The following is a 14,386-nucleotide window of genomic DNA, read 5'->3' as shown; positions in this document are numbered from 1 at the left end:
TTAGATTCTTTGCTCATCATGGGAATCATAAAATATATCAGTGGGATGAAGCCAGACCAAATAAGCAGGTAAGTAAGAACAGCAAATTTACAATTGCTTAACATAGGTATTTAACTTGATATTTGCAATTGGCCTCACTGAATATTAATGGAATGGTGAAAAAGTTAAACAACTGCATATTTATCAGAATTAGCTCTATATTTTTAGCAATAAATGACTGTATTAGAATAATGATTTTTCAATTATAATCTTTCCAGTAGATGTATTTCTATATGCTCCCTTTGCTTTCAAGCTGTTGTGCTAAAGCTCAGCTCTTGTTTTTTCAGTTTCCCAGTTGTCAGTAAAATCACACCTTTTTTGTTGGTGTCTGTAACTTAGAGTGCCCTTAGGCCACCGGTTCTCAGGAGGGAGAATCAGAACATGGTAGAAAATTTAGTCTTTTCTATATGCTACATTACTTGCTCAAGGTTCAGGGAGTCCTCAAAACACTGAGGAAACAGCTCTTGATCTTGTACACTAGCAATCAAAAAAAAGTATAGAGCAATTTTATCAGCTGCCAATATTAGAGATGGAGCGTAGTTTCCTTGTGGTGAGAGCAGAAAAGCTGTAACTGCAGTGCTACTGTGTCTGAGAGACAGGTGCTCTGAGCAACCTGATCTGTTTGAAGATGTGTCTGCTCATTGCAGGGAGGTTGGATGAGGTGAGCTTTAGAGGTACCTTCTAACCCAAACCATCCTATGATTCTGTGATTCTATGAATATACATACAGAGATCTTCTGGAGCACCAGGGACAAATCCAGCCATGGATTCATAAAGCTCTTCATCGGAGCCAGGATTCAAGGAACACTTCATTAACAGATCTGTGGACAGATGAGCCATGGACTCATAAATAGACTCATCCTCCTCGCCTTGCATCAGCTCTTCCTTAATGTGACTCTTCAGCATATCTGCAGTTTCCTGGAGAGGAAGGAGGGCAAGAAAAAAAGAGTTCAAGTCCCATTTAAATAAAGAATGTGGAGAATCAAAGCAAGCAAATAATACCTCGTTCTCCCATCACTTATGGAAAAAAACACCTAAAGGTAGCGCATTCCCAAAGATTAAGGCCTTCAAGATCTATGTTGTAGTAATAGGTAAGGAAGGTGAAACAAGTTGGTCCTAACACATTCTGAAGAGCCATTACAGTCTCTCACCCCTTCAATTTCATGTCCAACCCAATATCTGCAAACTCCCAGATAGGCATAGCTCATTCTAAAAATACAAATGCTTGTCAAAGGCTATTTTGGGGCAAGCGTAGCTAACCATAAGGGGGAAAGCTTGCCACATGCAGAGCACCTGCAAGATAGCGAAGTTTTAGCTTTGATGTAGATTCAGTTTCAGTTTCTTGGCCATTAGCAGCAGCATGTAACACCCAGAGTGGGAGTACACAGACCCTTTTCTGTGATATTAACAGGAAACCTCACAGCAGGCAGCTGTTCACATAATACAGGCAACTTCTAATTCACAGGACAGCAGAACCCTTTTTCACATATTTGCAACACAGAGCAGGGGAAGAATGCAGATCTTCACCAAACCACACCAGGGAGAAAAATGTAAAGTTTCATTCCATCCTACTCCCAAGTTCCAACTATGTCACAAGCACAGTCATCTTAACCAGTCACAATACTACAAGATATTCTTCCATCCACAAATGCCAACTCACGGGCATGTGTGTCAAAACTGTCTACACATGCTTCCCTTCAAAATGAGTCAGGCCAGTAGCTCATAAGATGCTCTACAGAGGTGCAGAGGAACCTTTGCTAGAGTGAAAATAAGGTGAGTAAAGGGGTTTACTGGGATTTTCAGATATCCATACTAGTAGTGATTCTAGTCACTACCTTGCAGTTGTCACACTGGTGCAGATGGTTTGTGTGCTCTGGTACTATGCCGCACAGCTTGACCGTCAATAAGCAGGAACTACTCTTAACACAGCTGTCTCTGTGCTGGTGGAGAGAATATGGGAGGAGCACACTAATGCAATAAGAGGTTGGAAGGACTTCCTGCACATCTCTCACTTACCCCAACGCAAAGATTTTGATCAAACAATTTACGGTTTCTGCAGCTCTTCTGATCTCAGAACACACAATAACTTTTATTTAGCTCTAATGTATAATCCTAAATTCGTGCTTATATCAAGAAGCAAGCCCCAAATCCAAGAACCACCCATACCTCCTAAATAGGGTTTAAACACTACTGTAATTGGCTGGCAGAACCACATTAAGGCTAACAGATCTATCACCCTCCATTCTGACAATTTTTAAGGACAATTACACACAACTTTTCAACTGAAAGCAAAAGCAAATAGAATTCATGTGATGTGAGCCAAGGAGCTTCTTGTTATTTTGAAACATACAGGCCTGAAACAGTTCAAATTGAAAAGAAAGGATAAACTCCACGCATACCCAAGGTACCCCACAGAAACAATTGCTTGGTGCAGCTGGAGTCAGGTCCATGTCCTAATCTGGACAAGTCAGAGTGCTGCTTCCTGGGGGTGGGGTTAGCTCAAAGAGAACTGAATTGTGAATTGGAAGGAAGAAATGCAGGAAAAAATGGATATCAAGTGGAGCAGGTAGACTACACAGATCAGCTGTGAATGAGCTAATAAGCTCATCTTACTGTACCTCAATCTGACTGTATCTCAGATACACCCTAAATTGTATCTTCCCAAACATATTCTGTTTCCATATTACTCCCTGAAGTAAGCAGGATGAAGGGGCTGTAGTTTTCCAAAGATGAGAAGTTAGAAGAGTACACCAGGCCCCAACCACATCCCCACAGAAACTTCATTAGATGGATGGATGATAAGGAAAGCCAGCAAGGCAATCTCTTCTTTCATCTTACTTGGTCTGTGTAAAAGCCCCAGGAATTTCCCTAGCTCCAGAGATGCACCTAATCCTCTTACCTGGAAGCTTTCAGTGTGGCTGGATGACTGTGTTCTACACCCTAACACACTACACTGCACAATTTATCACCCCATCACTCCCGCTCACGCAACACTTAAGTGCCAAGCTTGGTGCCACTGCCCACACTCTCTGTGGGACAAGGCAGAAAGATTGCTGCTTCCTCTTACCACATATTCATCAATGAACTGGCGGAGATCCTTGAAGCCATGCTTTTCTGCTATGGTGTTTGGATAGTGGCCATACTTGTTGGCTACACTGTAGGCCTGCAGCGCTCCAGGGCATGTAAGCAGCAAGGCAGTGAGGTTCTTCAGCCCATATCTTGCAGAGAAGTGAAGCAGTGTTGGCAACTCCTCATCCCTCTGATCTATGAGAACAGGAGCCCGTTAGAACCTAAGTTTTTCTCTAGTAGCAACAGAGATATAGGCAAGAAACAAAGGAGAAAATATGGGAGACATTTGGGGACCATCATCTTTTCACTCTGGTTGTGTTTGAAGCTGTCTACCCAGCTGCATCTGTTGCAGTTTAGGAAGTGAGACTGATGAATGTAATTAAAAAAGGGTCAGCTGACTCAAAGGGCAATCCCCTTTCTATAGAAACTAATAAAGAAATCACGAGAAATTTAGCTTCTTGGCTGACATTCAAGATTTTTGAGACAGTCTATGCAGGTACCACATTCCACAGTGTTAAGGCACTTCAAGGTAAAACAATGGATACAAACAAAGTTTAAAAATAAACCAAGAATCTTTCAACTTACTTGCTGTCATATCTTCTTCTTCCAGCTGGTTGATTCCAAACAGGTGTAAACCACTGGCAGGAATGTTCTTCTTGAGTGACTCAGTCAACAGTTTGTCCAGTGCTTCTATGCTGTATGGCACGATTTTAAAGGCCTAGAGATAAATGGAAAGTGCTTTTGTTTGGAGGAGTCTGGAGATTCAGTTAAAGTGAGATTTCTATGGTGTTTTTATTATTAAGCACAATCAGAAAATAGTAGGTATAAACATGGAAGGTAGAAATGTTCAGGTTAAGCGAAGAACATGAATAGCTTCCTGGTCCAGAAACAGCATATCATTAAATTGAACAGAAGAGAATCATACACTCCACAACAAGACAGAGCACAATGAGAAAGTCACTCATGCAACTGCAAGCACAGAAAACTGTAGCCTCCTACTTCCTTGACAGGTATAATCTTATTTCTGAAACTGTTCCAATGAAGTGTCCCTCCTGCTTTAAGTATGCACTAGCCCATGTTTAATTACTCTGGTGTAAGCTCTGGGTTTGGCTTTTGAGCTGGTTCTTAGCCACTGCGAAACAAACCTATTCCCCAAGCAGAGGCATCAACTTCTCCATAACTTGAACTAAAAAGTAAAGAAAATGCAGTCTCCCCTGCCCCAGGTATCCTGGTGACTAACAGCACTACTCTGTAGGCTTCTGCTATGTGGTCAACCAGGGACATGCAGGCAGGCAGCCAGGCAACACATCTGAGATCTTGCCTTGTGCAAGCTTTACCCCTCTGATAGGCTTCAGGTACCCCAACTGGGCAAAATACAATGTGAAAACTGAGAAGTGGCTTTGTTAAAGAAGTGCTAAGAGGAAATGAATAATTCTATGTTACTCTGCTTCCTTCAGATAATACAAACCTTTGTTTCTATTCACATCTTAGGTACAAATTCCCAAACGGTTTATTTCCTTATGGTACTTGCTGTTATACCAAGTTCTGTAATTCCAAGCTTTTCAAGTCATCGAGATCTAAATGTGAGTGTTGACTGACTGCATTTTTTTTTGTTAGTTGGATAACCTGACTCAGCCAGCTATGTGCTTCAGAGACAGAAAAAGCACCCATGCTTTCACTAGAAGGGGGTGTTAAGGTTACGTGATAATCCCTAAATAACTTTGCATTTCTTCATTTCAGAAGAGCTACTTCATGGCAAGCATTTTTGCTTATGCCCACTTGTCTTAGCCTCTGAAAGAGCTGGTTTCCAAAACATAGTTTCTATGTTTGCTAAAGTCATTACCTGGCACATGAACTGTACGGGGTTGGCTGCATTAGCCAAAAGTCTGCTGATTTCCTCCGTGTCCGTGTGGTAAGTGACACTGGTTTCTCCCACCATCAAGTCCCCTGAATATATCTGCAGAGGCACTGTCCCAGAGGTTAAATCTTTGAAAAGAAAGAGCAGAAATCACCATTAGAACTCACTGGCCATGAGTTTGCATAAAATACTGTGAGGACAGGAGTTTGGATATACTGCCAGATGGATACCAAAACAGTTTCTGCTGTACTGAATTCATGAAGAGTCATAAAAAGAGTCATGATCTTGGTCTGAACACTAGGTAGGAAAGTACTTCTTAACTACTTTCTTAATATCTATGTCAATGCACATAGCCTGTGATCTGCTAAGTCGTCTGCTAACAGTAGACTGGACCATTGGTGTGAGCAGTACTTCAGCTCAAATTAGAAAGCCTCACATCTCTCCATCCCGGGCTTTCTCTGGAGATCTCTTTAAAGCCATGCCATAAAATACAAGAGAAGGGAGAGAAATCTGAAAAGTCACTGAGAATTCTGCAACATCTGTCAGCCTCACTAGTGTCTGAAAAAGATCAAATTAAAAGAATTTCAGCTTTGCAACTTTATCCATGCATAGGATTTTCTTCTACCTGCACTTTGAGAGCTTCTTGATGTTTTGTCTAGTGTGTATTCATAAGTCTGGACTTTCTCTTTGAAACACAGATATTTTGAATCCCACTGAAATTAATCTTTCCCTGTTAGCAACTCAGGAAATGATGAAATGGTTACAGTCATAAAAGAAAGGAATTAAAAATTATTTTTCTTACTGTTAGAAACTGCAGAGCTTCACTTATACACTCCATCATGTTTATAATCCAAATACAAGCTGGTTTCGAGGTCTGTGTTTATATTATAAGTCTTGATTTAAGACAGATTAAATTGAATATGTGGGTGAGGTCACCTTCTTTAAATCAACCCACCTCACTGACTTTATGGGAGTTGCTATAATGACTCTTAGTCTCTATTCTCAGAGCTAGAACAGTGACTCTTCAAGAGGACAGACCAAAGTAGATTAAATAAAATAATGCTGGGAAACTACTATCAATCTTTAAGGTTCTGAAATCGTGCCCGTAAAGTTTAGTGAACCTAAAGTTTAGACAACCTTCAGTTTTCTAAATGTAAATATCTAGAGTGACAGAACATGCATAAATTAAAAGGCAAGCCAGAATAGTTTCAGTTTTGATCACAGAGATCATTACACATTAAGCTGTCATAGACATGCAATTATTTAACTAGCACATTGGTACCCTGCCAATGCTAATGTGGTGGTGGTCATCACATCCAGTTAAGTTCAAAGTGCTTTACAAGCTTCAAGGTGTTTCCATACTGCAACCTACTGCTGCTGGGGGGGAAAACAGAGCCCCCAGGCAACAGTATCTCTTAGCTCCTAATCACAAAAGTATCACAAAAGATGAGAATGCAAGTTCAAGATTTTCTGGCCTCCATTTTTTCTGCATTGCAACCTTTACCCCTCTGACACTTCTCAGGACAGGCAGGTTGAGATAGAAAGGAAGCAATGGGGGAAGGAGGTGGGGAAAATCTCAGTCCAGCTTACTTGGAGCCTTCAGAGAGATTGTGTACTCATTCTCCATCTCAGCCAGCACACGCACAGAAGATGCATTCTCTGGAGAGAATTCAACTTCAGTTTTCATTTCACCATCTAGTTTACATTTCATGATAATATAAACTGTTGTCTGCACCTAAGAGAAAAGGCATTACAACACACAGGTTCAATAACATAAAAATACTTACTTTTTAAAGTCCATTTTCTTGGAATTTTGTTGTCATTGCAACTAACACATGAATTACCATCTGTCACTTTCACAGTCCTGAATGGTTTTCAGGAGCATCTTCCAGTCATGGACTAACTGGGCAGGTGGCTTCTGTTACACGTTGCACCAGCATAGATATATGCATTAAACTGATAAAACTCTAGATTTATCAGATAGATTTATAAACTGATTAAAGCTAGATTTATAAAATTATTTAGTTTCAGCTCTATCAGTCTCTTCACTCAAGCAGCACAGCTACATTTTAAACAGAAACAAAAGAAGAAACTTAGACTCTTTCCATCTGGGGAGATGCTATATTAAGAAGTGCTGTTTTTCAGACAAGAAGCTCTGATCCAAGCTCTTCAGAATCACTTATGAGGCACACACCAGAATTGTCATATTAGACTGCATCCAAGCTGTGGAGTTAATTTGTTCATTACAATCACCTTACTCCATTTGCCACCAGAACAGAGGACGGGAAGAGTGTGAACCTGCCTTGCAGCACACAAGCCAAGCATCTGTGTTAATGAGACTGTCAACCAGTGACATTGCAGCCTCGACTGCACTGAGCACTGCATGTTACCAAGTTATTCCCAGGCCTAGGGAACCAAGCTCATGAAACAGAGACTTTGAGGACAGGGGGTTGAGAGGGAAGGAGACAGAATTCCCAGGACTAATTCCCAGGCCTGTAAAGCTGACCATTACAGAGCAGCATAATGGGTTGCATCAGCAGACAGTAAGAACATAGCCCAAGGAGCTGACATACAGTACCCCACATTGTATGCGGTCAGGCTGCACCACTGGATGGTCCCCAGTGCTCTTGGATGATCCGTGTTCTTCACTCATGGCAAGTCTGTGGAAATAAGCTGGATTCTTCTCCTCTTCTGTTTCTGTATCAGTCACAGAGTCACAGCCGGAGTCTAAAATAAAGCATAGAGAGTCTTGTTACATCACTCCCCTTTGCTGAAAATGCCTATCACACACATCCATCCTGAGAAACGGCCAGGGAGATAGTAGGGTGGAACTTGCCATTCCTCTCAAAGATAAAAGGGGATCTAGCTGAAGAAAGGGAAACTACAGAGCTTCCTCTTTTTTTCCCTGAAGCGGTTTTCCAGGGAAGATTCACAAAGACATAAAAGTGGTGGAATAGCACTGAATATGCTTATAAAACAAACAACAATACCACTCTTTGCTGAGATGCATAGTCCCCTCTCATGTTAGATAGGAAAATTAGTATGTGAATGTCTAATATAAGAATGATCGGCAACTGGAGTCAACTGACTCCAGCTGCACTCTGATACACTGTAGGATGGCCAGCAGCCTTTGGTCCTCCTTTCCTAAAGTAAATGATGAAAACGAACTTTTCTGTCATTTCAGTAACATCTTTAGTTTTCTCAACCCTGCTTATGCTGCTCACCCAAACTCCCAAGTTCATTATTGCATCAAAAAATACAACATGAGGCAGTAGTATGAAGGGGTTCTGTTCCTTGAGCAACAACTATAAGCTCCAGTATCTATACAAGAGCGAAGCTGAAATGTACCAGAGCCTTTGCATCGAAAGTAACAGCACTTTACCTAAACAGTCTCAAGAGTAGAAGTAAACACGTGTAAGCCTACAATAAGTGTATGCAAAACAACGTTCTCATTCCCATTTCCCAAAACCAGCACGGATATTGATGGAAGTGCAAACAAACTGAATTGATATCACTGACTGGAAAAAAAATAACCCTAGCCAGAACTAAAATAGATTACTTACCCCTGCCAGGAAATACTTTTCTCAACTAGAGAAAGGAAACAAAAGACAACTCTCTATCTACTTAGTAGAGAACACTTTTTTAGCTAGTTTCTACTTCTTGATTCACATGGTTCCCACTAGGTTTTTTCCCCCGTCTCCCAGAACATAGGGTGAAAGTCACTGACTTCACCTTGTCAGAAGGCTGACATGAATTCTTAAAACTATCTCCCATGACCAAAATTTCCCAAACTTTGGAAAACTGTGGGGGGGTCAAGAATTTAAGACAACATTTTGGAAGTTATTTGTTATTTACTACTTAGTATAAAACACATCTGTAAAAAGCAGTACAAATTATTTATTAGATAAAACCTCAGATTTGGACTGACAGAGTTTTTATATTAGTAAGAAATTTTCTATTTAAAATGCTCACTCCTGAGGAGAAAGGCCTAAGTGACCAACCATGCTGTCTAACCTGTGGCATCCATACAGTGAAGTTGTCAAGAGTTCCGATTTTACTCAGAATCCCTCAACCTCCAAGTACATTAAGTTTCCACAAATCAAGAGAGCCAAAGTTAGTAAAAGCAGGCCACCACTAGGAGTTCATGTCCTCCTTGTTTCAAACATTGAAGCTAGAAGTCAGTCAGGAATTTAAATCTAGACTTCTTCATTATTATTATTATTATTATTATTATTATTATTATTATTATTATTATTATTACAAAATACTTAAGATATTTAAAATTCTTTGTCACACACTTTTTAAAAAATATATATTTTCTATACATTGAAATGGAATTTTAGGAATTATAATAAATCAACTTTGCTTTCTGGAGACAAGTTTTAAGACACAAAACTTTAGCAAATCATTCAGTTGAAATTTTTGTCACAAAGAGCAGTGCACACACATTTGAAACTCTCCACATAGCAACTAAGCCTACTCACATGAGTACAAGTAGATTGCTGCCTTAATGTTTGCTGTAGAAAGAATGGAGCCAAAAATTTACAGCTCTACAGTTCAAGTAAGCCATCACCACTAATATTGACATTTCTTAAACAAACCAAAAACAATGCATGTAATTTAGCAAATGGATTTTAATACTGCACCAACACAAGTCTGAAGATTTGACTAAACAACTACTTTGACACAAGGCTAAAGACTGTACTGAATGTGATCTTTCAGATTTTTAAACAGTGGTGCCAAGTATTAGATAAAATGAACTAAGGCTTTATATTCCTTAACTCAATATTTTAATCTATACTGTTCAAAGTCATCAGCTGCAAGAGCCACACACATTTTGGGAACCCTTCTCTGAGAGAAACATGCACTACTCCCACCTGGGATGCCAGGCTGCCCAGCTGCATACAGGAGAAAATACAGCACTGGTCTCACATCCTTCCCTTACATGATAGTTATCACACCAGATATTTGGCATATGCAGAGCAAGATGTCATGTATTTTGGGGAGGAGAAGAGCCAACTATTACTAGTTGGCTCTGTAATTGCTGTTGGTTTCTTCCAATATGACTAAATCAGAAAGACTAAGCTCACAGCAGATGAGAGAGCTAGTGATGACCAAATTACAACAAAACATTAATGTTCCTGCAACATATGCACAAATGGACACTTGCCAGCATCCTGATCCTCAGGATATCATCCCCAATCCAATATGGAACCATTAGTGTGGTAATTTTTACCTCATTTGGCCAATTTTCAGAGAAAAATTAAACCTAAAGCTGTGGATCTCAGCTACAACATCTACAGTAAGTAAGGATAAGACAGGGGGCAAGGAGAGAACAAGCCCCTGGTCTCTCTGCTTTAATGATTTTATTTGATACTAGAAACAAATTAACAGATAAAGAACAACTAGAGCTTCTAGGAAGTTCTGGCATTGCCTGACCCTGTCCTGCACTTCCGCATTCTTGTAACAGAGGTGGCTACCCAGAGGTCATATGTGAGCCCAGAGCTGTTAGGTAATACAGGAAGAAATAAGCAATGTTAATCAGTAATTGGATTAACAGCTGATGGAACAGGCATTCAGAGTTTCGGGTATGAATTACTCATCTGTTTTTTCATTCAGAAAATACCGAAATTGCAAAGTACCAAATTCCCACATAAGCAGTGAAATGATCCTATGATTCATCTTGCAAATTCCAATCATGTACTACTGACTAACCCATGAACCTGAAAGAATTGGAAGAGGAAACCATCCCATTACATTCAATAATATCCATGCTCTAAAGCATTGTTAGATCAGGCTTCCCACTCAATAAGATACTTGAGTAATCGCAATCTATTTGCATATACAGATTCAGCAATTATATTATTATAATGATACCCAGGTTGGAGAGGCCATCACTGAGGAGATCAACAGACTTATTAGAAAGGTAAACGAATACCTGAATTGAGCTTCTCCATGAGCAAGTGCCGTAGGTCAACAGCTTGTGGCTCTGCCTTTCTGTTCCCCTTTAAATGAAGGCTACCTCAGGCCTCACTTGACAGTCTGTGAAATACTTGTGAGAACAAGCAGCAAGCGGAGGAGATGCGGTCCAAGAAACCCAACCACATTTCCCCTTGAAGAACATGCCCCCTCATGCAGCGTCAGTGGCTGAGCTGCAGAGAGCAGCCCCACACCCTTCTCACCTGCCCTGCAGAGCTCCCTGCACAGCTGCCCTGCAGAAAGTCACCCCAGAGAAAAACCCAGGGAAAATGCAGGCATGGACATGTGCTTCAAGAGCCATTTAGCACTTTTAGAAGCTAACATGAAGCAGCCAGTTATTTTGGCCTGCTGCTGTAGAGCCCGCACAGCTCGCTCTGTCATCCATTTCCTCCTGGCTAAGCTGGCAGGCTATCGGCATGGAGCCAGCAGCTGTGGTTTTTCACAAGTCAGCCCTTACACCACGGGACACGTGAACGCTTGGAAGGAGTCAGCAGTCTGTCCAGATCACTCTGTCATCCAGACTGTAATGCAAATGGCACAACTGGGCAACAGTGTGTCTCTAAGTTCTACCTCTGTGGACCAACTCCCGGCTGGCATCTGTGAACACTTCCCATTCTGTCCATTGACCAGGTGAGACAACTAGCTCTCACGAGGCCTGAGACTTCACCCCAGTATGCCCAGAGCAAGACAGAAAGCCCTCAAAGAGAGCTTCTGCTTTTACTTGAAGCTTGCAATTGGCCAGTCTCCTTTTCCAAATGCTAACAAGGACCTAGTCTCCCAGAGCAACTCCAGCTGCATTTGCAAGAAGGCGGCAGAGCACCCCCCCAAAAAAGAAAGTCAGGGAAAGCAGGGAAAGTTATCTTTCATCATGCTAATCTCTTTACCAAGGAGATAAACGCTCATGAGTGAAACATCTTGTGATAAGCCCTGAAACTGGGTTATACTGTAGCAACATTTCCCCTTTCAACAGAATGGAAAGAAACAGCAGAAAAGCAGCAATTGAGAAGAACAAAACACAGGAAAATGTAAGACTGTAAAACTTCCCCTTCTCTCCAAAGCCCTCATCCCAAGCAGCAGCACAGCACCTACAAACAGATTTTCAGTTCTACAAAGAATATGATCATGTTTCATATGTCATGTAAAGCTGGAAACTACAGTAAACTATTTCTCATCCTCCATCAGGAAATAAGGTATATTTTACTATGTCAAGTTCTGCTGAGGGTCTCACAGGTCTAGTGGTCAATTTATGTACAAACCTAAAGAACTAGCTGGGGTGCACGGGAACAGGACAGAGGCAGGAAAGAGTTTCTGAGGAAGAAGCAGGGTTCTGGACACCCAGACAACACACATTGAGTACATGACCAAAATCTCAAGAAAGAGAGGCTGGAATAGTTCATTTCCACCACCTATGCCAGAGGGAGACAACACATACTGACAAAGCATATGCATGACTTTTGAGGGTGCCAAGAATCACGTTCCATCCATCACTGATTCAAGTTTTCCTGAGCAGCCACAGACAAGAAAAATGAACATCCAACTTGCCGATTCAGTGTCTCCTCTTGTAATATCTCCTTGCTTCAGTTTAAGCAGAATGTGTAACGTTTGAATGACAGAAAAAACATTCCCTGTAAAAGCCTTCAAAGCTGGAATTCCACCATAGAGAGCTGGGTAGCTGCTTTGGAAACATTCAGTGAGGAGATCACTGTTTGACTGAAGGTGTGGTCCTACAAGTGGTTTCAGCCAATTTAAAACCATATTACTACTGAAAGGGCAGTCCCACCCTCCCTCTCCTTCAAATTGTGTCTCCTGGAATACCACTCTTGTAGTCCAATGCCACACCTAATCATCCAGACAGATGAAAGGTGGAGAATGAGGGAGACCACTTTTTTTCAGCACTCCATGCTAAGGTCAGCCTATGCCAATGATGAAACTTCCCCCGGGAAACTCAAGATCCACTGTTATTCTCAAGTCACCTTTGAAAATCATGTCAAAAATTTTCTGAGGTAATAACAAACAGCCATGAAAATCCTACAAAACGCAGTCCTGGAAACAAGAAACCGTCCAAGTGCCCAACAAAGGTCTTTGAACCTGCATTCACAGATCTCTTCAGACCCGCTCTGTAAAGCATCTTTGGTTTGACCACACACTTCTGCAAAGATTTTTCAGAAATCACTGCAGCTGTTCCAGACTTGAAAGAAAGTGATCAGTGATGGTCACTGGGCAAGTGTTTTACAGCCTTGCAGTTCACATTGGCAGATACCTAGAATTGGTTTTAGACGCTACCATAAAGCAACCTGTGAGAAGATTATCAGAACCACAAGCCACAGAGAAATATTAGTATTTATGATGTGCACGAAGACTATTATAGCCTTACACTTCCTAACCACACCAGTCTCTGTACTTTACTATTTTTGGGCTATCATTTTATTGTCTCTGCTTAGAAAACTTGTATGCACCTATGCCAGCACTGCTTAAATTTTATACTGTCACGAAAGACAAGCCATGAAGTACTGCTTTTAATGTGCTCAAACTGAGACTTTATGAAACACCTTGATGACAAACAGTTCATCCATCCTGTAGCTGGGAAGACTATTTCAACTGCTTGATCCCATTTGCTACAGATGGATAAGGACATTCACACATTTTCTCAGTATCACTTGGGGACTTAGTTAAGGGTTCTCCAGTTGCTTTAACCAGATCTCTGAAGTCTCTGTGTTTCCAGCATCAGTCATTTATACCCACACAAGCATCTGCAATGAGAGGCATGCTACCAGCATGTTCTCTCAACCTTAACTCCTGTGCAAGGGCGTCAGTTTCCTCTCCTTGACAGGCAGTGAGAACCAGTCAGGCTGCCGAGCTCCCATATAACAAAGTGGACTCTCATTTGCACCCAGAGGGCTGACTAATACCTCACCCGTTCCTCTTCAAAGAGCAGGGTCAAAGAAGCATATCCTTCTGTTTCAACACAACAGAGAAAAATACAGTTTTAAGAATTCACTTTTTCCCCTTCAAAGAGGGATAAAAAGAGGGATAAAAAGGACTACTCAGAACATATTCCTCCACAGAGCACTAAGAGACAGAAGTAAACATCAAATGGTAGTTCCTGCCAAACTTAAAAATTCCTTGTGAATTTAGGTCTCTAGCCCTAAATGGCAGCTATTAGCAAAAGTTAGCAATCAAATAATTACAGAAGTGTCAGGCTGAAGAGAATCTCCTGCATACTACAACTTCATCCCTCTGGGCTGAGACACACTTGAGAACATCTTATGGATCTGTCCAACCTGACCTTAAATTCCGAGTAGCCTATTACAAGGTCGCTTTATCTTTACAGCTTGAGTCCAGCACAGGACCACAAAGATGATTACGGGACCACAGGATATTTCATAAGAGGAGAGGCTACAAGAGCTGGAACTCTTCAGCCTGGAAAAAAGAAGACTCAGA

At 41.2% G+C, this 14,386-nt stretch overlaps 1 protein-coding gene across 5 annotated transcripts in view; it reads right to left on the bottom strand.

Annotated features, from left to right (window-relative positions):
- Positions 1–14,386, bottom strand: part of PIK3AP1 (phosphoinositide-3-kinase adaptor protein 1) — a 43,262-nt gene that overhangs the window by 13,529 nt on the left and 15,347 nt on the right. For 4 of the 5 annotated variants that reach the window (XM_027700013.1, XM_027700014.1, XM_027700015.1 and 1 more), the window contains exons 3-8: positions 7,545–7,693; positions 6,557–6,701; positions 4,952–5,094; positions 3,694–3,826; positions 3,107–3,303; positions 768–957 (exon numbers count right to left, since the gene is read on the bottom strand). In XM_027700013.1, coding sequence (XP_027555814.1) covers positions 768–957; positions 3,107–3,303; positions 3,694–3,826; positions 4,952–5,094; positions 6,557–6,701; positions 7,545–7,619 — 883 coding nt within the window. In that variant the 5' untranslated portion in view covers positions 7,620–7,693. Of the gene's footprint in view, positions 1–767; positions 958–3,106; positions 3,304–3,693; positions 3,827–4,951; positions 5,095–6,556; positions 6,702–7,544; positions 7,694–10,904; positions 10,996–14,386 lie in introns of those variants that run through there. The other variant, XM_027700012.1, reaches the window with a different exon arrangement.

Source organism: Neopelma chrysocephalum, unplaced genomic scaffold (assembly GCF_003984885.1).
Source record: "Neopelma chrysocephalum unplaced genomic scaffold, ASM398488v2 Primary Assembly neopelma1_143, whole genome shotgun sequence".
NCBI classification, from domain to species: domain Eukaryota; kingdom Metazoa; phylum Chordata; class Aves; order Passeriformes; family Pipridae; genus Neopelma; species Neopelma chrysocephalum.
The sequence above is the reverse complement of the archived record's forward strand: the minus strand, read 5'-3'. Positions and strand labels throughout refer to the sequence as shown.